General features: G+C 38.5%; 1 protein-coding gene across 5 annotated transcripts in view; it reads left to right on the forward strand.

Moving 5' to 3' along the window:
- LOC144023246 (low-density lipoprotein receptor-related protein 1-like) overlaps positions 1–25,990 on the forward strand; it is a 120,783-nt gene that overhangs the window by 14,341 nt on the left and 80,452 nt on the right. For all 5 annotated transcript variants that reach the window (XR_013284509.1, XM_077528453.1, XM_077528455.1 and 2 more), the window contains exons 2-4: positions 5,164–5,286; positions 19,511–19,648; positions 24,525–24,644. Coding sequence is in view for 4 of the 5 variants with exons in the window: in XM_077528453.1 (XP_077384579.1) it covers positions 5,164–5,286; positions 19,511–19,648; positions 24,525–24,644 (381 nt within the window). In the remaining variant the exon portion in view is untranslated. The remainder of the gene's footprint in view (positions 1–5,163; positions 5,287–19,510; positions 19,649–24,524; positions 24,645–25,990) is intronic.

Here is a 25,990-nt window from a genome sequence, read left to right on the forward strand (position 1 = left end):
ACCTATTTACTGAGTTGAATGAGCTTGTTGTGAAACAGCAGTGTTTTTGATTAAACCAAATCTCAGATGTAAACAGGAAGTCACTTAAGTAGATTAATGTTATAGCTCTAAATTGGAATTCACTGCGAAACTGCGTGGGAAAGATGAAATGAATTCACAAAGCTTATATGCCTAAGCAAAAAATGATGACAAATTTAGGCTCATATATTACAAAATAAAAATTCTAGTCTCGATAATATGCAATTCTGTCCTCTAGTGGCTTTGAGTAGTTTGCAATCAAGAAGATGATCCGTTGGTTTAGATTCGTACGCATGTGACGCCTGTAAGTCCAATCACTGAAATAACGCAAATGTCAATATAACTTCTCACAAAAACACATTTTTGTTTTATGTTAATAAAATAACATTTCATTTTGTAATGTACAAAAAGAAAAACATGACAGATAACGTCTAAATAAACCATTTGTAAGTGTAAATGTGCTGTACGGGAAGCTGAGGGCTTAGCTGACCAACGAGAGTCTCGCTGACACCACGCTCACTTTGCAGAGCTTCTTAATAGCACAATCAATTGCAATTTTCACTTTCTTGGGAGCCATATTGATGGCTAATTTATATTATAAATATACCTGAAATACATGATGTGAATGCAAATGACACTGTGAAAGAAAGCACAAGTGAGTACGACTAAGAATTTGTTAGTAGACCCATGTTCCACTAAGAAGTTCCTCCTCATTGCTCCATTTTTTTCAAGTCTGAAGCACGCTCATAACGCAAGACAGTGCTCACAAGTCGAGGCAAAAATTCAGCCATTCAATGGTGAGTATCTTGAAAAAACACTGGATATTGAATGATTTGCCCTCCAAGTGTTGTTTTAAAGCAGGGTTGTCCAAACTTTTTTGTTCCAAGGGCCACATAGAAAAGCAAGAGCCACTGAACATCTTCACATTCAATTTACTTGCTGATATCAATTTAACAGCGCAATGAAAGATATGTTAAGCACTTAAGTAAGAGTTACTAAGTACAATTGTGATGAAGTACAGGATTCTTTTTTTTCTGTACTGAGCAGGATCAGAATAGCAATCTCCACATTCTGAACCAAAACAAGTACAATGTATACTACTGAGCTCAACTTATGGAGCAGAATGTGGCACTAACAATTATGATTCACGCAATTTCCTATTCTTTTTCTCTTCTCCTGCCTTGCCGCCCATTGTAATAGGTAAGAAGGCTAATAACATGGAGCATGTCATTTGTTCTTTTTAGCATGCACTACTCCCCCACCGCCACAATATGTGACATCTGCAATATAGAAATACACTATTTATGTACTCCCTCAGCATGTTTTAATACCATTTACAGCAGTCTTTAAATCACTTTTAAAGTAATAAAAACACAATACAAGCACATTGAGAGAGGGCAAGAGCAATGGATAACACGAAAAATATTGTACTAATAGTGTAAGAGTGTATGTGTTTACAGTTAACAAATACCATTTTTTCCCCCTGATTTAACAAATTTTATTTATCATCTTGCAATTTAAATCAATGATCATGTGTAAAGATGTGCGTTGTATGTACAGCACTTTGTATACAGCAATGCCTGTTTTTAAAGCGCTTTATAAATAAAGTTGAGTTGAGTTGAGTTGAGTAAAACTTAGCTGAGTTTAAAGCACTTCCTGTTTTCATTCTTCCAAAATTACACTGTCAAACTAAATTGTGGGCTGCCATCTAGTGGTCAGCAATGGCATAACAGTACACCCAAAATAGAGGCCGAACAAAATAGTTATAAAAACAAAACAAACAACAAAAACCACTGGACTTTGAACTTGGAATCCTCAATGGAGATGGGGTTTATTATATGCCACGGGGTGCAAAATATTTTACTTAGGGGCCCAAATTGCCCCCGGGTTAGAGGCATTTCCCCTGCCACCCCCGAGAAAGCTTTCACGATTCCTCCGTGTTCCGGATTAAATCAACCAAAAACCACTAAATAAAAACGAGATATATGTGTACACAGTATACATTTCATTTTCATTTCATGATTATGTAAACATACATATGAAATATAAAACCTAATGGCAAACAGTTAATGTTTTACCCAAGTTCCAGACTGTTATCGCCTTATGTTGTAATAAACAATACCCAAAAAGTGATGCCATGTATGTTTGGTTGTAACCTCTAAGACAACTTCTCCACGAACAGTAACCCTTACCTCCACCTCTCTAACCTCTTGACCTACTTCCTAAGCTCTGCGATATGTTTCTGCCACCAGCATCTAGCGCTCCTCCCACAGCTTTTATTGGAAACAGAGCATCCTGCCAGGCTCCAACATGTCAGCATCTAAATAAACCGTGGACAGCAGACAGGCGCGGTGCGAGTATCTGCCTGCTACGGCTGTTGTTGATACCTCCAAACATGCAAACAAACAAAGACCTTTGAGAAAGAAGGATGAGGAAAATAGTGAAGGCTTTTGAGTGTAATCCTGGCTGCCGTTCATGAATAAATCAAAACCTTGTGACTTCTCAGAGAGAAATTACACCACTCCATGTGCACACACGTACACACACGTTAAGTGGAGTGCAGCAATATGTCAGATTGAATTCTTCGTATTTAGGTTGAGCTCTGTGGAGGCTAGGTTTAAATGTAAATGCTGTCATACTGCTTAGCTGCCTTCATCCCGTCATCCGTGGACGATGATAGTGCTCTTTACCATCATGGGCCCAAACAATCCTGAGGTTACAGCAAAATTTATTTTCGTCTTTTTTTAAATTTTTTTATTCTGACCATGCTGTGTGAAACACATTGAGACGTAAAGGCTCTTATCAAGGGCCTGCTGACATGGTCATTACCCACAGAGATCGGCCAGCGTCCCAGAATGATTGCTGTTCACTTTAGGACCACAATCAGGAGCAGAAGTAAAGACTTGGGCTGTTGAAACCAGGTCATGGTTTCATTTTTGCTTGTGGACAAAAAACTGACAAGTCAATGTAAATAAATGCTAGTTTGTTTCCTGATGACTGCTAAAGCACCTTTGAGGATTTCGCTAACTCACCTCCTCTTTCGCAAGATGTTCAGCACCGTCTATATTGAAAATTTTTAATTGATATATATATAGATTTATTTTTTTTTATTATTTTTTTTTTTTTACTAAATTACGGTGTACACGCCAATCCAAATTTAGAGTTCTGTTTCTTGACAGTGAGAGAAGAAGCCTAAGGAATACTTCAAATGAATATATAAAACGTTTTACTGTGTTTAAAGCGTGCAGGAGCTTAATTTTGTTTTTAAAGTTCTTTATAACGGTTTCTCTATATTGCAAATTTTCTGTAATGGGGGCTTCACCGTACATAGCAGACAGTTCAACTTCCCCTTGAGCAATTTGTATTAATAAGTACTATATACTTCACTATAATGGCTATAAAGATGGCAGTGACGAGGGAAAACGTGAAACTTTCATGAGACGCTTTTTCAATGTCGCAAGGGCCTTCATTAATCAATGACAACGTGTTATTAAAGGAAAGTCACTAAAGCCAAAATGGACTCACTTTTGCCAGTGCGTGCCTATTGATTAATTCATTATTAATCAATCAAGAATTGGGTTACATATCGCACGACACACTAATATGCTGTGGCACAGTGGTTAGGAATCACTGTAGTAGTACAGTTTTGTATTACAGAGCGATAGCAGACGTAAATTGAAGTTAAAGCGAGAATAGGACGATGTATGTGTGTGTATAATGGGTTCTGTGTTATAGCACATTTAAATGAAAATGCTGCAGTAAAACCAGCAACTTTTATTTCTTTGTGTTTCGAAAGGTTCTGCATACAGATGACATTATTAAAACTATCCCTATTCACACCGAGCTGCAAAAATGCCTGAAGATACTCATTTGCATACCGCCCCCCTTTCACATGCAGTTACAACACTGTGCTGTGCCATTCATGAATGGATGTGATGTACTTTTGAGTCCAAGAAATGTCTTTAAGTGTTTAGATTGGAACAATAATACCTGTGTTTTATTGGACTCGATCAGTGTCACCCATACAACATTACAAATCACTCGAGAGCTACATGCAATGCCAAGCTAACCTTTACCCAAGCTAACCATCAGCTGACCATTGAGGAGATTACAAGTGTTTGTAAGTGTTTGCAAAGGCTAACATTTAACTCTAAACATGTTAGCGGAAAGCTTGTCTGCTTCACAGTCCTTTCTTGTGTGGAGTTTGAATGTTCTCCTCTGGCTTTGTCACGTTACGTTCCAAAACATGCTAGTGAGTGTGAAAGGTTTGTGTATGCTGTGTGCTTGAATGGCAACCGGTCCAGGAACTTCAGGGTGTATCCTTTGACTTGCGTTATCAGCTTTTATTACCATTATATAGCTTCCAACATCAACACAACACCCTCCTGAAATCATATTCAATCGCTAATTCTGGATGCTAAGGAACTGCTTGTAAATTATACCGTCATTGTATGTCATTGCTAGCTGCTAGCAACATGCGCCTGGCTGGCAACAGCAAGTAGTCCAGTGACTGTTGCTTTGCTTTCTTTCTGTTCTTCTTTTTTAATGATGCGAACATAGGCTAGTTGGTAATTCACTCTAAATGTTTGATGGAGAGAATGTGTCTTAAATTGCATTTTGAGGTCTTTTACATTCATAGTCCTTGTATAAAATAAGCTATCCTGCCTTATAATGCTCTCAATGTTGTGTTCCCAAAATCTCAAACAGCCATATTTGACTTGATTGATTTTTACATAAAATTACACAAATGTTTATTTAGGAAGCTTATTTCAATCGAACTGGCCTCCATAAAGTCCACATCACTTCTTCTGCTTCTGGTGACCTCGGATCTTGTCTGTCTGCTGGTCAATGAGAATTTGGCTACATTATGTTTGATTGTAACTAAAGGGGATGTTATCTGTTCTTATCATTGCGTTGCACCATTGGGAACTCAACATCAAGTTCATGCAAAGCTTTTCCAAGACATTTTTTGTGTAACCACTTTTCTTTTCAGTCAGCCAGCAACTGTCCACAGTTTAATTAGAGCCACTGGCAAAGAACGAAACAGACGCCTCTGGCTAATGAGACCTTAGGAATAAATATCATTGACACCAAAGGATTATTGTACTCTTGTGGTTTAACATATTTTGATTTGTTCCTTTTCAGCTCCAAAGACCTGCAGCCCGAAGCAGTTTGTGTGTAAAGATGGCGTGACGTGTATCTCAAAGGGATGGCGCTGCGACCGCGAGAAAGACTGTCCAGACGGCTCAGACGAGGAGCCGGATGTTTGTAAGTGTTTCCAAAGAAAAAACAAGTCTGCATTTAAGTCATACATTTATTTTTGTTTACTCTGAGATGTGTGGACCTGGCTGAATTTACAGCTATAGTCATCCATGGCTGATATTTAAGCATTCAGAGTACATAATTGGAGCTGGAACTGAATGTTTCTCCAGCTCTAAAAATGTGCATCATGTAATTTATGGACATCATGATGGTTTAGGATGTTTTTCTTTTGTAAATTCATGCTGCGCAGTGTGTGATATGCATTGATAACACCTACTTACCTTCATTTATTTGCAGCGCATTGAATTACAAATGAATGTAATGCAGTTTGAAAAGGAACATTTTACGTAAATTATGTTCCGCAGACATGGTTTTCAGGCTACTTCAGTGTTTGATCCCCTTAACACACTCTGACTGACTTAGATTGATAGTCTATTCAATTTATTTGGTGTGACGGGTGAAAACAATGGGATATTTTGTTTGCTATCCGTGGAGGTCATTTTGCCTTAAAGCTGTCCCGTCATGGAGATTTGCAATGTTTGTTTGTTTGTTTGTTTTTTTATCTGGATGGGATTTCCTTTTTTCTCCCAACGCCCCAAAGATGCAGTTAATGAGACAAATGCAAGCTGAATGAACTAAAAAAAAAAAATACAACCACAGTTTCAAAGTCTGCATTAGAGATGAAATGTTCTCAGGCTGGATCCCTGGCAAGGGAATGAGAGGTGCAGTGTCTCCCCGGTCAGCTTTTCAGAGGTAGTTTTCCAAGAGGATCCAACGTTTGGACGTAGGGGAAAAAGTGTGTGTGCGCGTGTGTGTACGTCTGACATGTTTTTGGAGGGTTGGCATAGAGTTAGAGACTGAGAGGCCGGGGTGAAGCCTCAAGTTAAAGTCTAGACGCAAAGACTGTAAGAGAGTCGGTCTGGAAGTCATTAAAGACGCGCCCACAGCAATAGAGAAACCTGCTGTTTTGCACAACCTGCTCTTTCCTCCTTCTGATTTGCGGGCGAGCATGCTTCCATGTCTTTATCTGGGACAGAGACAACAGTGACTGCATCCCTTGTCTCATTCTACGGCTCGCTTCTTCCAGAACTTCTGAAAAACAACACTTACGGGAATAGCGCACTGAAGGAACTTGACTTCACACTGCGGTAGTGGAAAAGGTTGTGAGTCAGAGACAGGCCTTTCAAGCTACGGGCAAAAGTGTGCGGGCAAAAGGATTGAGAAATACCTTTTAATCAATCAGAGGTTGCTTTGTACCTCTGAGTCCTAATTCTTTTTGCAAAGACATTTTGGACAATCATGGCGACAGCTGAGGGAAGAACCTTTTCTGGTGCAGCACAATTGCACATCTCCATCAACCACATTAAACACATTTGGCCATAAACTACATCAGAGATTGCAAGTCAATAACAGTGGATGAATGTACAAAAATCCCCCCAGACACACTTTCAAATGTGAGAAAACGGTTATACCGTACATGATGTTTGGATTTTCACTTGAAAATAGAGAAACTGCGAAAAGCATGTTGTCACATTAAACGCATCAGAAAGAGACACACTATCAAACCACAACAAGGGTGGAGAACCAACTTGTCCTTTATTTGATCCACTTTAGACACTGTCAGTACTAAGTCGACTACCATAGAATTCAGACTAGAAACCACAACTTTTCCCCAGTTTTAACCCATGCAGCTAAAACTCTTTAACTCACCAAAATCATGTTTACTGTTGATAAATTTCAAGTACCCCCCCCCCCCCCCCCTTCCCCTTCAACATATCAATAACCGAGACATATTAGTTTTCTTGTGCATGTTTTTATTGTCTGCAATTGGCTGGCAACCAGTTCAGGGTGTACCCCGCCTACAGCCCGAAGCCAGCTGGGATAGGCTCCAGCACCCCCGTGACCCTTGTGAGTAGTAAATTAAGAAGATTGATGGATGTTTCTATTGTAATTTCACTTGTTCAATGTTATTTTACACGTTAATTAGTGTTGTTTTCACTCAATTATTTCCACTGTAAGGTTGACAGTTTTTTACTTCTTTTGTACTTTTACATGTCTTGCCCTCTCTCAGCATGCAGTGTTTAGTTTGGCAGATAGCTTACCAGTTGTTGAAATGAGAGGCAGAGTGTTCTTACTTCAAGCCATTTGTCATAAATGTTCATGCAAAGTAGTTCTTTCAACACAGCATTATAATTAGCCTAACAAGTCTGCCGCCAAACGCCATAATTAAAGAAGCTAATGGAAATTAACATCTCTTTTTGCGGTCATTTTAAGTCATCAAACAACTTGCTTTAACATAAAAACAGCATTAGCACATACAAATAGAACATTTAACAGTACTCCCAGGCATATATTCTCTAAGCTTTGTGGTAATAATAAGAACCGCTGGCGGTTAGCTTTAGCTTTTGCTAAGGCGTACACAACAAGAAGGGGTGTTACAGTTAGTCAGTGTAATTTGTGTGGTTTAGGTGTTCAGATTTTTTAGCGGCTAATATACTTATTTTCCAATTGACATTTTATTGTAAGTTTATTCAAGAGGACACTGAGGGAAGAGGATATAGACCGCTGCAATAAAGTGGAAATTGTGAAGCTGCAGTGTCCACAGCAAAGGTATAAAAACAATGCAAGCTAACGCTAGCATTAAGTGATGATGAATCTGCTTGACTAAAAAGCAACCAGGTGTTTCGTTTCACGGCTAGTTTTACCAATAGAAAAGCATACAACGTTAACAGAGCCATGCGGAGACTAGTGGTACCTGGCAAAGGCGAAAGGGCGTTAAGTTTCACATTATATGATAGTTTTTTTAAATACAGTGGCCAGTTAAGGTTACATGAGTTAAAATGGACTATAATTGTGGTTATCTTTGGAACTGCAGACTACCATCGTCTTCTTCCCGCCGTCATACTTTTGTCCTTATGATGTAAGGCCGGCCTCTGACTCACAAGCTTTTCCACTACCCCCAGTGTCCTTCAGCCTGTTTATTGTGATGGTGCACTTTTTGAGGAAGCTTTTGGTTCAAGGATGCATAAGGAAGGTTTATTGATTCTTTACGTGGATGCAGTTTCACAGTGGCCCTTGTCGGTGGTGTGGCTATTGCCAGTGAAGTCAGCCACTGTCCACTGCAGCTGCTGTGTTTCTCCCACAATGCTGTTCTTTGTACCCTGGGGTGCTGGGCCAGACTGGGATAGAGGGATACTGACAGAGGACAACAAAAACTGAATGGTTGTTTGGGCATATGCCCCGTTATACAGATCTACAGTACTGATCAACAATAAGCCGAGCTACAACATGGTGTAGGACCTCTTTGAGCTCCTAGACTATAGAATTTTTATAGGTCCTACGGGGTTCCCGCATCAAAAGTAAGGTGGCCTTTGAAACATAACAAGTATAATGCTGACATCCGCTACCTGTAATAAGGACTCTTTTACAGCCTGTTTACTACCTAAGCAGCAATTAGCCGTTTATTTTTTTTTTTTTTTTTTTTTTTTTTTTTTTTTTTGCGGTAACATATCCGACAGTTGACCCATGAAGGCGGTTCCAATGCTCCAGTTTGAGAAATTCAGCAGTCAAAATCATCTTTCTAAAGTTCAGGTCAGGATATTTTATCCCTTTTATTGATGCTTAGGCAAACAGCAGCAACAGCTAAATGTCAGCATATACAACCCACTATATTTAAGGGTGTGCTGGTCTGCCAGCCACCAGTCTAGGCCATTTTTAGACAAGTCTGGCCAAAGCTGCCCCCATGAAGAAGGACAAGAGGGCCCAGACTGTGTTCAGCCAAGAAAAGCGTGTCAGGGGTTTAAATTGAAGAGAGAGAGAAAAAAAAAGATCATTATGTAATCCCAGCAGGGCTCCCCACAGACAGTGCTGGGAAGGCCAGAGGCACTCTAAGGGGACACACGAGACAGACTGGGACAACGGGAGAGATTAGGATACAGCCGTGTGTGCAAGATGAGCTGAAATAATACATTTGGACTAAGTGAAGGCATTAACTTAGATGCTGAACATCTGGTTTGAGCTGGTGGCACGATCTTTGAGGATGACGATGTCGTTTTTGTGACCAACACCTGTCATGAGCATGGCTCTCTAATGGGATGTTAGCCACCTGGTTCACTTGAAGATCACACTGTTGAAAAAGGCATTATCATTCCACATCTGTTCTAAATAATTCGGCATGGAGGGCCCAAATGTTATAGTAGCACATCACCTCTAGTGGCCACCATTTCCTTGCCATGCGAGCTAAAAAGTCCACCACCATGATAATACTACCTTTAATTACATTTCTGAAATAAACACAAATTAATATTGCATTGGTTTGTCCCCCTTTTGCTTTCTATTTGTGTTATACATAATCGTTTGGCACTCAATTTACACAATAGAAGTAAATCTTACCAATTATTCATGAGGCAAATAAATGTGTCCTCGTAAAGAAAGTTTTGTTATGCTGAGTTAGAGCAGTACATCAGGGTAGCAAAGCTCAGACGCCAAGTGTTTTTATATGGCTGGCAATGGGGTTTGTGCTTAACACATATTAAAACTGTTTATCCCAATATGACAACCATACATGTAAGCAATTAAATGGTACATTGGTGCCAGATTAGTAACAGATCTTTCCATTTTCTTTGTGAAAATCATGTACTTTTCCATCCATCCATCCATCCATCCATCCATCCATCCATCCACCCATCCTGTTCAGAGTCATGCTGGAACTTATCCCAGTGAACGAGAGAGGTATTATGACGGTTTTGGTTGGTTCATGGTGTCATCGTGTTGTTATGGTCCTGTATTTGTCCCATGTGATGATGATGCTGTCAGTTGCTATGCAGTTGCTTTGTCTCTTCTTGTGACGATGATGATGTCAGCTGCTATGGTGAGGTCCTGTAAGTGTGAGTCTTAGTCTTAGCCATGTATTTAGATTTTGTATTTGTGAGTGCTATTTTGTCATATTTAGTGATAGACCGATATGGTTTTTTCAAGGCCGATACCGATACAGATTATTTGTAGTCAAGTTGGCCGATAACCGATATTTCAAGCCGATATTCATTTGCAGTAAAATGGGGAGGGGGGGGAATTCTTTCAAACTATATATAATTTCTCACTGAGTAACAAATTCATGTGAATGTAGCTCATTTGGGGTTTTTGTTAGGGTTCGTAAAAACGTTTCAAAAAGATTTTTGCGGTGAAAAATTGTGTGAATATGTTCCAAATGTGTTTACGACAAATAAAAACTGACTGCGAACATCTTACAAATCCTGATGAAAACCCCAAATTCGCTACGTTCGCAAGTATCCCCTGCTCAGTGAGCTTTATCGGCCTTCAGATTCAAAACATGGCCGATGCCGATATTTGTCAAAATGCCAAATATCGGCGCCGATAATCGGCTATTCTATCATACAAAATGTGCATTGCTGTTGCGGGAGTTACAGAATGACATTTTTGTCAGTAAGTCGAGTTTTTTTTTTCTCAGAGCGTCGAGGTATCTTATCGCTACTCCTCCATGCAAGCTGTTCTTCCAAGTTTTCGAGTATTCTTCCATGCATCCAGACCTGCTCTCGATTTCATGCCGATATTCATTTGCAGTAAAAGAGAAAACTATTCGCGTAAAAAACAAAACAAAACAATTGCAAACATGAAATTAACAACTTTGTTTAAAAAATATAGCAAAAATTGAAGGACGCTAAAGCTAAAGCTTAAGCTAAATTTAAAAATAAGTAAATAGTTCCCAAAAGTTTTCAACTGGAAGTAAAGTTTTCCAAAATTTCAACATAATTTCTTAATTGTATTTTTATTTTATTTAAAAATAAATAAATAAAAAGGGTAGGGAGTTCCCAGTGTCAGCTGCATTTTTTTTTTTGTGTGCAAATTTTAAATAAAGTCATAAATGAAAAGTTCCCTGTGTCTCAGATGCATGCGAATGTAGCTAATTTGGGGTTTTTGTCAGGGTTTATAAAAAGGTTTCAAAAGATTTGCGCACACAGTGAAGAATTGTCTGAATATGTTCGAAATGTCTTTGCAAAAAGTAAAAACTGTCTGTGAGCATCTTACATATTCTTGTTGAAAACCATAAATTCGCTAAGTTTGCAAGCATTCACCACTGATTGAGCTACCAGCTCTATCAGCCATTAGATTCATAAAAAGGCAGATGCTGATAATCAGCCCAGCCGATAATCCCGTCATTAAAAAAGGATATTGTAAATCGAATAATGAGTAAAAAAAATTCTGAAATTAATTTGCTACTCACTTGAAGCAAATTGTTTGCAATTAAAATATACTAGTGTATATTTGCTGTGAAAAAATTGGTTATGCTTCAAACATCACAGCTGAATTCCAATGTCTAGTTGTTTGCTTTCTCTCTTCCTTCACCTACATAAATATTGTACAGTATGTTTATTTGCTTGGGATAGCTGGCGATTTGTCTTGAATAAATCTTGTTTACCTTTGCATGATAGAAGTGTTTGCTCAGTGGTTTATCCCCTCTCCCAAGGAGAAGTCAAACTGCTGTATTTAGAGAAGTTTGTTGTGCTATGGAGAGCTGGATTTGGGCCTCCTGCAAAGCTTGTCACCTTGCCAGCTCTCCCTGGAGCCCCCCCAATGAAGGATACAAATGCGGTGTTGATTTTTTTGAAGAGCTGGGTGCGAGCAGGGATCCAACTATCAAGTGCAGTGTGAAAAAGGGTGTAGCACAGGTGTTAACCGACAGTAAATTGTGAAAAAAGGAAAGCTTCAGTCAGATTAGAATCAAACAGTTTTCCCATCACAATATGTGAAAATGTTATTCAAGACTATCCTGCGTCCTTTCACAGTCCTTTTGAAACTTTGGAGTGTTGCGGTTACTTTGTCCAATTTGTATGGGAGTTTTTTTTCTTCTTCTTTTTTTTATTGGCAAGGCAGACGGTGGAGGCGGGTCAAACAGTTCCCTTAGGGCGCCAGGTCAACATTTAGTTTCTTCATCCAAGAGTGCGTCATTCAGGCCATGGGCGTCACAGACAGGGCCAGCTGGTCAGCGGTGGCCTCATCTTCAGTGGTCAGAAAAAAAATCTTTTAGTGACATTAACGGCTGATGGTGTTAAACTGGTGCAATACTATTTATTTATGAGGTATATTTATGGATCACTGTACTCAATTATTCATCTGGTTGGCAGACATCTGTGAACAGTCGAAGGATTATATTGCATGACCAAAACCTAGTAGAAAGTGTTTTTCGAGCATATATTGGGGAATGATCCTTTTATATAGATTCTTGTAAGAGAACCCAGTGACACTTGTTGCCATGGCAAGTGTGGTTACATCACTGTCAGGCATAATGTGTGGGTTGTGTTGGAAGAGTGGCATCTGAATAATATAATCTGACTAATAAACTGCTCTTGTAGTGAGAAGAAGTCATCTCATTTTCAATTTACGTGGTAATATTTTGACAAATGAAGTTGAAATCTGCTTTTAATCCTTATAATTAAAATGACTAGTCAGTTACTTCCCTTCTGGAAATTTGCATTCAATTGTAATGTATATCTTTAGAGTTAAAGGAGATGTCAACGTTAAACATTTCTTATTAATAATATTTTATGTGTGACCTCACTAATCTAAACATGACATTGTGATTCATATTACATTTGTGGAATATGAGTTATGCGGCAAAATCAAGCCTTTTTTATCCATCTCAGGGTGCGGCCATTTTGCCACTTGCTGTGGACTGAAGATGACATCACATTTGCTCAGGGCTCAGGTAACGACCCATCACAGCTCACCTGTTTTGTGAAACTGAGCTGTGATTGGTTGTTACCTGAGACTTTATTTTTACTCGACAGCAAGTAGAAAAATGGCCGCCTTCTCATATGGATAAAAATGTGGAATGTCTCAGGATAAGAACTGCTTTTCCATTAAATGTTAAATTAAATCTTGGTAAACTGTAGAAAAGTGAATGACTGAAAAGAACAAAGTGCTTCTAAAATAAATGGGAATTAAAATTTTGCAAAAACACCCCTCACAAATGACACGAGTAAAATGAGATTCTCGACTTGAAGGACTAATAAATATATATTTGTACCAATAGTAATCAATCAATCCCTTGCGTGTCTCATGGCTCTACCAGTCCCCGGCCGTGCCACACTTCAAGGTGTGCACATGACACCGCTTACAACACGGCAGCTCAGTGTGCTTTGTATGGGGCCGCAGCCGACTTATGTGATCAAACAATGGCTTTATTTCGCGTGGCCTGACTCCATCACTGCCCGATGCAGCATGTGATCCATCTGTGTGCAGCGACTTAATGACTCTACGCGTGCAAAGTGTTTGCAATCCTGCACGTCTCGCTTTGATAGAAAAAAAATGTTTGGCTGGAATAGTAGACTGAGAACCTGCTTTATCTTTTTTTTTTTTTTTTTTTGCAAGATACAACATTTCAAGGGGAAGTCAACCCAAAAATTTTCATTATGTTCTATTCAACACCACTAGTCTAAACACAGTACTGTATTCCGATTAACACTGCATTTGTGGAATATGAGTGAATATGAATCCAACTGTTTTTATCCATCTCAGGGGAGTGGCCATCTTATCACTTGCTGTCGACTAAAGATGACATCACAGTTGCTCTGGGCGCAGGTAACGACCATCACGGCTCACCTGTTTTCTGAGTCTGAGCCATGATTGGTTGTTTCATTGGTGGTGTTTGGCTTCTTTTTATGCTTGTACATAGGTAAGAATGTTGATAGTTACTTTAAAAATCACTAGTGCAGTTACTAAAGATTATATAATCACTTTGGTTTTAGTTCAGAAGGAATTATTTATCTAAATGGAACGGAACGTTTAGAAATTTGAACAGCTTGGATGCCGTCCGACATCACGGATATGGAAAATATTAGTCAATTCAAGACAACAGCGTTTCTGCCAGATAACCGCGCTTCACCACCACAGAGGAATATTGAATGAAAGGCCGCGTTTGCTTTAAATTAGCAGCCATTTCCATTGCAGGCCTTCTATCTGCTGCCAGCTCACAGAAGAATGAGGCCTTGTGGGACTTTGGACCACTTCCTATGAATGAGGTGTTCAATTAGCTCCTGCGAGGCTCGCCTATTCTTTCTCTTTTCTTTTCCATCACTTCAATTGTTTTCTTACTCTGGTAATTGACCGCACATTTATTCAACGTAACACATGTGGCAGGAAAAATTTATTCCATGTGACCTCTGAAGGATGAGTCTTGTTGAGGTTTACTTCAGACGTTGTTAGAATGTCTGATGCAACGGTCTGTTTTACACTTCATTTCGTTGTGGTTATTTCTTCCTTACTTGTGGCACTTCACAGCTTCTTCTTATCAAGCGAGCACAGGTTTGGTTTATATGTCGCTTCTGCTTTGCAGACTGGTTGATAATACAGCCCATCAGTCCGATATGACGCAGAAACGTGCGCCAAACAAAGCATCCGGCCGTTTGGTTTCTCGACGTCTAAAGCGTACTAGCTAACACCTTGTATTTGATTTTTTTCTCATATTTAATCCCTTGGCCAAACATGAGTAGGCTTGGGTCAGCTGTTTGATGGCAAGGCCCCCGCCTGCTGTTATTATGGCTCCCTGTTCTTTATCAAATGTATTAATCCAAAATGGGGGGCTTTGTTGTCCCGTGTTAAGTCGGCAGCTTAGCGATAGGAGAACCAGCACGGGGGAGAACGTAACACGTCACCCTGATGCTATTGTGCTAACATGCCTCCACTGTCGTCTTCTGCTGTTTTACCGTTTGTTTACTCATAGCGTGCACAGTAGCTCATTATGAAGTTACTTTCAAACTTGTTTTTTCTTCTTAGCTTGCTGCCATTGCAAACAAATGTAATCATTTAAAAACGTAAAAAAATATATCTTGCTCCTATGGATGTAACAAGAACGGCAATATCGTGATATTGCGATACTAAAACTGCCACAATATCCTTGTCGTCATGTCACGATATGTAAAGCAGCGCATCTGTTAATAATGTCAAGTTGATTTCCATTTGTGCAGTTCTAGCACCCTCTGGTGGTTAGTTTTTAAGTGCAGTTTAATTTTTATACGGCATGTTTTGGCCCTTCTATGTTTAAAATCCATGGTAATCATCAGATGACGGGGAATGTAATTTGCTTATGAATTGAGTCAATATGTGGAGTAACTCAATGTGTGCGTGCAAGAGCAAGTAAGTGCCTCAATGTTAAGTGTTATTATAGATTATATGTTATATGCATTGCTATTCTGTAAAAAAAAAAAAAGCACAATATTGTGCCTTTTTTTATAGTGTGAGCATTTTTTTACAGTATTGTGACCTTTTTTAATATCGCCTTCCTCCATACAATATCATGATAACTATTGTGTCGTGAGGTTCATATCGTTATAATGTATTGCAACGTTTGGATATCCTTAGTTGCTTTTGATTGCATTTCTTCATGGAAGATTGTTTCACTAATAACGTATGATTACAATTAAAATATATATATATATATTTTTTTTAAAAGGGGGTTTCCTCAATATTAGAAAGCAATGATTTTAGTGAACATTAATTAGTTGCTATGATGAATCCCACTTCAAAAGGAAAAAAACAAAACAATTTGTGCCTTTGTTTTGTCCATTAATCATGTCCCACAGCCCTTCGACTTGGAAAGTATGTGACAGCCGTTGGGAGAGGTTACACAAAATGGTGGGCAACAGGACAAACTTATTGCTGAGTCATTTGTCCTTTTGTGGATGAAATACTGGTCAGAGTCACAAGGCAGCAAAACCTCATCCAGGAAAAAAAAAAGTTCAGTCGAGGATCGCTAAGTCAAAAAAGCGTCTGTGCTTTGATTGTGGCCGTCTATTCACTTGTTTCTTAAATTCAGGCTGCAAAGATCTTTGAGGAATTTGAGAAAGTCTGCCCAGACTGGTGTTTACTCGAGATATATTTTCTCTCTTGGTGATCCCAAAGATATCTCTCAGCAAACACCAGCGTGCAAGCCTGCATGCCACTGCCTTGGCATGCTTATTGTGGGTGTTTAGTCTCTGTGTGGATGTGCGCATGCTGTCGATGCATTGAAGGGGCTCGTTTGGGACGGATAATAGTGTATTTGTAGTTCTGCTACTTTTCCTCCATGGCCACAGTATGTCAGCCTTGTGGTTGCCCTGTAAAGCTGCTGTACAGTCGATCCTTAAAGGGAGAGAACATTTTTAAAAAATCCTGGTTTGTTTTGACTCACTGGATAGCTGTGGATTTTGAGCAGATTGAGTTACTCTTACTCAAGGTTGGATAATTTTTTTGACCCAGCAGATTGGGTTGAAGACTGGATTTAGGTGGGCTGAAGAGCTGAGGCAGTTTTGGACAGTTTTGTGGATGGACGCAAGGATTGCGGTTCAAATCCTGATCAGGATAGATAGCCTGCCCATGGAAATTGTTTGGGTTTTGTCAGGTGTAAAAAGTCTGCAAAACATAGCATGCAATTAATGACTTAATGTGATCACCCGCGACAGAGGAAAGTTGCTTCTTCTTCGTAGAACATGTTGGTTATAAAATTAATATAAAAATATCAGCTTTAATGATAGTCTGGTAACCAATTTCTTGGTCGCTTTAAAGTGACGCTATGTAATCTTTAGTGCATTCTAGTGGTGAACTAGTAATTCATTGAATTTAAAAACCCACTATTGAGTTCAATAATATGCAAAAAAAAAAGTTCTATCACAGCAACGTACATTTTTTTTAATATAGTTGTAGGTCTAGTAATCACTAATTATATTACATGGCTGTGGCCTCACCTTACAAGAGGCTAAAGCCCAATTCACACTGGCTGCGGAACGTACGCGGTGCGTTTTCCGTACGGCGGCCATACGGATGCCTCAAGGATAGAACGCGTGGGTAGTTTTTACCCCTTGTTCGATCGAAACCTTGACCCAACGTCAGGGGTCAAATCCCTCAACACAATCTGCTGAGTATATGCTGGGTTAGCTTTTTCACCCAATTTACTTTTCACCAAGCAGTTTTAAGAGTGAACAAAGTGAAAGAACTTGAAAAAAAAGAGGAATAGAGGCTATGGATTTGTCAATCAACAATTGTTTCAGACAAAAAAAAAAATTACTGGTTGATAACAGAGTAATGGTCATACAACACATCTTAATCCATTTTCACAAACATTACAAAGCATTTTTTGTCCACAAACATGTATTTCATTATTATTTAAGGTACTTTATTGTCTCATAAAATATGAATCAAGCCTGACCGCCTTGAACGTTGTTGAGGATCATCACTTTTTCATGAAGGCTGTGGGAAACTCGTTACACCCAGGACAGAATTAGAGTCTCAGTGGAACCTCTTCTAATGGAGTGCTGCTGTGCTGAGGTCGGCCATTTTGGGGAAAATGCCTCTTCTGGGGTCACACAAAACATCAGAGTACACATCTCTGTCACGCAGGCATTACACAAGAATATTTAGAAATATACATAAACAGGATGTTGACAGATGTAGACAGATTGACATTCATGATGGAGAAACAAAATCATATTTATGGCCAAACAAATATGAATTCCTGTTCCCAAAATTTGTCTTCTGCATTTTAGCCATCGTAGCAGTGAATGCAGCAAACACGCACATTTAGTAGCACTCATTGAAAGAATAAACAATTCAGGGTAGTGTGTTTTGCTCAAGGACACCACAGCCGTGGGTCCAGGGGGAGTTGCGGGATGGTCCATTGTCGCATCTTTTCTAGTTCTGTCTGTCCGCAATTGACCAAGCTGAAGGCACTCAAATCGAAATTCAGACTTGCCAGTATACATGATTTTAAAATCCAAACAAATTGGCGGTCGACCATTGAGCAGATTGTGACCTGAGCACAGCCTTTGAAGGTTGCATGGTAAAATCCAGACAACTCCACACACTATAAAATGAAGTTAAATGTTGTGGAGTGACAGGAGCCTTCCGGCCCGATGTGAAATGCTTAATCGTTGCCAGCGTGTTTGTTTTGGTGGAAGGCGAGACAAATCAAAGTAGCACATCTACAGGGAGGTTGTTTGAGGTCCACAAGCGATGTCTGTATGGATGCTTAAAAATCTCCTTGCATGTTTTTATTGTATACTGCATGAGGTTTGCTGGAGTTTTGGAAAATGCAGTGTTTCTACCAAATGTAATTGACCTCTTGAGCAAACCCAAACAGAGTGACTTGAATGATTGTATTTGAATGTACAACAAATTACATTTATAGTTTGGGAGGTTTAACTAAGATTATGTTTATCGTTATTTGCAAACGTAATGGAGGTAAAGCAACACAGTGTGAGAACAATACAGTTTGTTTGTGTTTTTTTATTGACACTCTCAAAGAGGTTTTTGGATTTTAGGCAACACTGTCATTTGAAACTAGACTTTACACCGATCTGATTGGCTGGATCGGGATTGACCGATATCTTTGTATTTTCTGCAAAATCGGCGATCGGCTGTAATGTCTTAATGTGTCCGAACGTTCAATGAAGTCATTCATTTTTGTAACACGTTATATTCATCAGTGTTTGTTGAAGAATTTTTTTTTTAAGTATTTTATTTTTTTGCATTTTTTTTCCCATGCATTTCAATTGGTGTCATTTAGCTGTGTGTTTTCGCTATTTGTGGGCTGGGCCAGTCCCTATGCCTCGCAAATGGTTCCACTTTCTGATTGAATCGGTGATCGGTTATCATTCTTTTTTTTCAAACTCGGTGATCGGTGATCAGCCAAAAAAATCCTGATCGTGTAAAATCCATTTGAAACCTATTCACAAATTGTTTCAATAATCTGAATGTGTATTTATTTACATTATTCAATACCAATATGTATTTAGACTCATATGTTCAATGCAAATATTCCAAAAAGCATTAAATACATATAAATTTAGCATTTTTAACTCAAAGCCGTTCAGATAATGGATGGATGATTAAAACCAGTTTTTTTTTTTCCCCCCGTTTCTTTCTTGTTTTGGATGGCATCGCATTGGCAAATATATTTAACCTAGGAATGTTTTTTTACAATAATATGCTGTACTTTATGTGCCCCCCTTAGTCTAAACACAACATTCTGATTAATATTGCATTTGTGAAATATGAGTTAAGCATCTAAGTATCTAAGTATGCAAAGGTATCGGATCGATATCAGAAGTGCACATTTTAAAAAATCGAATTGGTTTGGAAGCTGAAAAGTCTTGATCAGGATATATCTAATATTTATTCCTTATAACTGGATGCTGATAATCTTTTGTGTTGACCATATTTGTGTTTGTGTCTCCCAAAGGCCCGCACAGCGCCGTGTTAAAGTGCCCACCTAATGAGTACCAGTGTGGGGGGACAGAGCTGTGCATCCACATGAGCAAGCTGTGCAACGGGGCTCCAGATTGCACCGACGGCTGGGACGAAGGACCTCATTGCAGAGGTATGCTGACACTTCATCTTTCATCGTAGCAGCGTTATTAATACTAGCAATACCGACTGTTTGCATATCTTCAAATTCCCAATACTGATATCTCCCTGCTGTGCCAAAGCAGTCAAGTAGTGGTAGCAAATGTATTCCCTGCATCAGGGCGATATTATCAGAGTGCACTGGGTTCAGATGTTCTGTGTATATATTTATGTGAAAACTGAAGGCTTTGATTACTACATGAAGCCGGGGGCTTATTCCACTATGACTCACAATCAAAACGGTGCTGCACACCCCCGATAGAGACGGCGAGTTTTTATCAAGACGGCAACAGCAGGACGCACAAGGCCCAAATCAATCAATGTGCTATGTTTGTGCTTATAAAATATCGACCTTGTCAACATCTACTGACAAACTGATATTGTCTCCATGCGTGTGCGATGCTGTCTTCATCCCCGACTTGGCCCTAATGGGTGGACAATTGAGCGACTGTCAGTCAAAGCGGCAGCTAGGACGGGGATTCTCCTCTTGTTAATCTGACATTATCTGAGACAAGCAACTATTTAGTGTCGCCAGATGCTGCAAATTTGTCGTAATTATAGCGAATGCTTCGGAGAAAGTAGTTGATACGTAAACGAGGCAGAGATGCAAGGTGACAGATATGCATGTGCCAAATTTGAATGAACTATTGTAAAATTCTGTGAATAATTCAAATTATTTGTTGGGAAAAAAATATCGCAAATCAATGGCGGGTTGGATGGGTGGTTGGGGGCTTAACTCATTTGCTCCCAAAAACATATTAATACGTTCTATTTAAAAAAATTTAAGTTTCCCCAAGACGGATTTACACGTTTGTTTGTTTTTTATGTTAGAACATACAGAAGGTTTTGATGCAGCCTCTGAACTGCAGAGAACGGTTGAAGCAATGGTGGCTATTACAAAGAAAAGCCAGCAGGTGGCAGTAGAATATAAGAGATCAACCAGGGCCATGCTGCAAACAAGCTGATTTCCCCACAGTTCTAAATAGATTTATGAATAATGATAAAACTTAGCTATATTCTAATACTAATTGCTGCAAAATGGAAACAGATAGAGATATGCTTTTTCTCCTGATGAAAGATGAGACTAATCTTTCTTTTGGTAGGTTCCATGTTTTTATGGCAATAGAACACAATATTCTATAACACCAGGGAGCAAAAAGGGGGTTGCTGTGAATGAATTAATGAGAATTGGAAAAGGTTTACATTGGTATGTTTTGAACCTTTATTATTCACTCTGATACTTAAAGGGATACTTTATTTATTTAGCCATTTTTGGAAGTCAAACATGAATATTTTGCCTATAATAAATGTGATATTTTCATTATTTTTCATGTGCAATTAGTACTTATAAAAACACATTTTTGACCAAACCTAGAAAACAGGTGAGCTGTGATTGGTTACCTGAGCCCTTGTGATGTCATTTTTAGTTAACAGCAAGTTGCAAAATGTGTTTTTAAAGGTACTAATTGTACGTGAAAAATAATGAAAATATCAAATTAATTCTAGACAAAATATTAACTTTTTATTGCTATAATAGGCTAAATAAGTGAAGTATATCTTTAAGTATACCAGAAAATCGGGGACCGTGTTATACACAAGTGCAGAGGAAAAACTGCTTTTTAAGGATGATTTTGGATCGCCATATACAGTAACTCACGGGTGCATGTTATTCACTGGATTTGACAATGTTCCTCTTGTATTTTGGAAAAAAATATTAACAGAAGAAAACATAAATAAAGGGCACAAGATATGTTAGCGATCCATTTTTGTTTCGATGAATAAACCGAAACAGAAGCATAATAGCAAGCAGCCGTCTAATCTTATTTCGCCATCTTTGTACAAATATTTTTCCACAGATTTGTGCACAATTTAGGTCAGAATGAAAACAACCAACAGACCTCCTTATTTAATAAATAATAAGCCCACCCCGGCCACCTGTAGGACAGCTTATGAAGCAAGATACAGCACGTCCATCATCATTTCAGCTAGTTTGCCCTCCAACTTGTACTGCCACAGTTTTTTAATGTGACAGCATAATAATGCCTCTATTTGCCTGTTGATTTGAGGGGAGGGGAAAATCGAACCCGATTTGGAAAAATAAGGTGGTCATGGACAGCTTTAAACCAGAGAGTCTTTTTGCAAAGCTAAGCGCAAAAACAAAATTAAATAAATAATGACTGCGTAGACTGCTAGCCTCCTTGAAACCTTTTACTCTTTATAAAAATGCACAGCACCACGAATAATGACCAGATTTAAATTATTAAGATTGGTACATGGCCCACAAAGAAAAAACAAAACAAAACAATTGAGAACAAAGCTTTTATTCATGAAGATGTCTTGGGAAAACAAGTGTAAATAGAGAACGATTTCAACATTTGTATGTGTTGACAAAAAGAGAACGTGACTGGCATGTTGATCAGTTTTGAATAAAGCAATTAGTGATAAGGTGAATTAAAGGATTTTGAATGTGCTCTTCAGTTTTTGGAGCAAATATTAAGATGGACATTTAATACAAAAGTAGAGCCTAATCATCAGATGAATGTCAGCTGTTATGATCCTGAGTTCAAAGCCACTATTTTACCGGGGTATTCATCACATGAGGTTGTTTACATTGCTGCCTGTGTAGCTTTACCAAACACGTCTGAGTTGTCGAGTGCTCAGGCTTGTTTTGGAAAATTCCGGCCATGCCTGTAATTTTAACTGCGGTGTGTGCCTGCGAGCCTGTGAAGCTTGCGCAAAGGTTTGCATACGGCGTGCTGTCGTCCGTTTTTCGGATTTGCCGCGTTGCGTCAAAATCAGCCGCAGCACATTTTAGTCAAGTTACTCATCAGACACTTTTTTTTTTTTTCCACTGAAACCACATCAGCTTCATTTCAACAGAGACTGTTGAAAGAAGACAAACAAATGAGTTATGCTATTATGTAATTATGTGGGAACACAGTTGTTTTTGTAAAATAGTTTCTTGAAGAAGCAATTCTTTTCCAGGCTCTATTGCTGCAACAGTTTGCATGTTGATGTGATTTTTGTCTTTCTGGGTAAAGTGATTCACTTGTGACTGGTAGATTAGACTGAGGTGTGTGTGAGTTTGTGTTTATGTATTTGTGTGTATGTCAGTCTGTGTGTGAAAGAAGAGAGATGAGTCACTGGGATTTATAGTCTATCTTGAGATGGTCAACTGACAGGAAGGTGTGATTGTTGCGTGTTAGTGTTTTTGTTCTTCTGCATTTGAATTTGTGCATGGCTTCCTCGTTAAACTGTTCTTGTTTGTGTGTAGTTGTCTTTCTTATTACTACTGTTTAGTTTGGACCAGAAGTGGTTGATTGTGGAACTGTCTGGTCCCCCCCCCACCACCAAAAAAAAATATAAAAACAAAAAAATGTGGGTTAAAAAAAATAACAAACAAGCAAAAAAAAAAAAAAAGCAGAAAAAAAACACAAGGAAAAAACAAACAAACAATAACATAAAACTAAAATCACAATTTTAAGGCAATAAGGTAAGATTATGCTTTAATGATTTACAGAGGGGAAATTCAGGTGTTAAAAGTTAGAAATAAGTTTAAAAAAAAGTCCTCAATTATTTTTTTTGACAATAATATGTGCTGTGCAGTCCTTCTAGACCAGGGGTGTCAAACATACGGCCCGTGGGCCGGATCGGGCCCGCAAAAGCGTTTAATCCGGCCCGCGAGATGATTTTGTAAAATAAATAAAAGAATTGTAATGTCGGACTAATTAATCAGCCGGCCACAATCAAAACATATAAATTTGTAATTTCATAAGCAGGTGAGCAATGCGACTTGTACGGGGAATCGTCTTGGATGTCATTGTACACACACAAAGTTAAGTTTTTTTTATTTTTTTTTATTATTATTATTATTATGTATTTATTTATTTATTTATTTATTTTTACTTATAGACGGACAAACGTGTTAAATAAGAAAAGAAAAATCAATTACTAGTAAGGATTAGCGTCTTTTAACGTCATTAACTGGTTGGTATGGTTGACTTCCACTTTAATGACCTTTCCTCAAACTGTAAGTGGGAGTTCAAATTCTGTTTTTTAAGGCAGATTCCAATGTCCTGCAGTAGCAGTGAAGACCAGTTCAGTGCGACTGAGGCTGTCTGACATAATAGCAAATGTGCTACTGTGACCAAAAACAACATTTAAACGGGACAAAAAGAGGAATCTAAGTATGATAGCAAACATTTCAGTGCTGAAAAGAGCAAAAAAATAAAAAATACCGTCTGATTTCTCCCTTCACTGCCTTGTGCTCTTTTAGTGTTTTTCTTTTTTTTTTTCTTTTTTATTCCTGTGCTTCTTAGTCAAATAATGAGCCGTTTAACTGAAGACCAATTGGAAAAGCGCAACTTGTTGGGACAATTCAATCTGCTTGAATACAATTTATTCAAGGATAACATTTCAAGTGGTAGTGAGTTACTGAGCTGACTCTGGATCTTTTATTCTTAAACCTATTATTTGCACTGTCACTAGAACAACTCTGGCCACACGCTGTAGTTACATCCAATAATACGCACACACGCACACACTATGTACTTCAGCTCACATGCTGACTTGTAAATATTCCCCAGAATGTGTATCCTGGCAGCTTTAAGTGTTCCAGTTCCCAGCAGAATGAATTAAACCTGAGTTTTGCAGTACGTTGAATGGATTCTTGCACTAATGGACGCCCCAATCCTCTCTCTATCACCACCACAAATGCACTAATTACTTTCATCTTACCACAAAATACAGTATATGTCCTGCTATGTTACGGACAGTATGTCTTTGCACTTGTTCCACAATTGATGCTTTGTCAAATAATGTCTCCCCTGCCTCTTTTTCTGCCTCCACAGAGTTTATATCCAACTGCTCACTCATGGGCTGTCAGGATAATTGTGCGGTGACTCCAGCAGGACCCGCCTGTTACTGTAAAAGTGGTTTTGAGATCAGCTTAGATAAGAAAGCGTGCAAAGGTGAGTTGTATGTACAGGTTTATGCACATTTTTTGAAAACGTGGAGTATATGTGCTCTATACTGTACACTTTGTTCCAAATTATGTATATATATATATATATATATATATATATATATATATATATATATATATATATATATATATATATATATAACTATAGGAGTTACGTTAAATGAAAATTTGAATTGAATTGTTTTTCTGGCAATGTTACTGTTTAGGTCACACATTTCTCAGACAGGTATGCTCATTAATTCCCCAGCTAAGCCCAATTAAAGAAAATTTGCTTCAGGCTGCTTTTTCAAATTATTAAACAAGTCACAGATTTCAGCAGTCATGCTGGGTTGGGGGGGGAATCATCCAGTTGATAAAAAGTGTGAAATAGTCTTGCGGAAGGAACGGAAATATTGCAATTTTCAAGGAAATCATTTCAAGCAGTCCTTAGCAAATGGTTTCATTCAGATGAAGGGCAATGCAAGGCAGCTTTATTTATACGGCACATTTCATACACAAGGCAACTCAATGTGCTTCACAAAATACAACACCTAAAATCATTCGCAACACAACAGCTAACAACAGTCGGAAGCAAAACGGATAAAATGAAGAAGCTTGCCAACATTACTAGAACGTACATTGACAACATTTAAAAACAGCAGAAGAGTTTAAAAGCATTTAAAAGATTCAAACCTAAATAAATCAAAGTAGGTTTCTGAAATTACTAAAAGATCGTACTGTGAAACTGATTCAAAAATTTATTTTTAACCTGTATTTAAAAGCTTTTATACCCGCGGCTGACTTCACTTGCATTTCCATGCAGCATAACAGTGAAATGCTGCTTCACCGTGTTTGCTTTGAACATGGAATTGTTGCTTTGACTTACGTATTCCTCTGAATGATCGTTGTAAGGACAATTGATGTCAGGCAAAATCATATTATGAGTGTCTGCTGCTGGTAAAAGACCCTCCAAGGGCGCAAAACGTTAAGGCGCATTTCAACCACCCCTTACCAATGATCATAAGAAGAATTCCATCCAGTTTTATTTACCAACAAATGCCATGCGACTTTTAGTGGCCCAAATAGCTAATTCTGGGTGGCTACCATGTCCACAGTAAGATTTTGTGCCGGAATAATGGTGAGGGAGATGGTAGGCCACTATAGGGTGCCTGGGGTTTTAATAATAATAATAATAATAATAATAATAATAATAATAATGGGCAAAATAAAAAGAACAAAACCAGCCTATGCCATATAATTTTATTTGCCCCATAGCATGATTGCTGATGTCATTTTTAACTTACTTGATATCAATAAATACAAAATCTGCTTGCTAAAAGAAGTTTCTTTTTG

The sequence above is a fragment of the Festucalex cinctus genome, chromosome 8 (assembly GCF_051991245.1).
Source record: "Festucalex cinctus isolate MCC-2025b chromosome 8, RoL_Fcin_1.0, whole genome shotgun sequence".
NCBI lineage: Eukaryota > Metazoa > Chordata > Actinopteri > Syngnathiformes > Syngnathidae > Festucalex > Festucalex cinctus.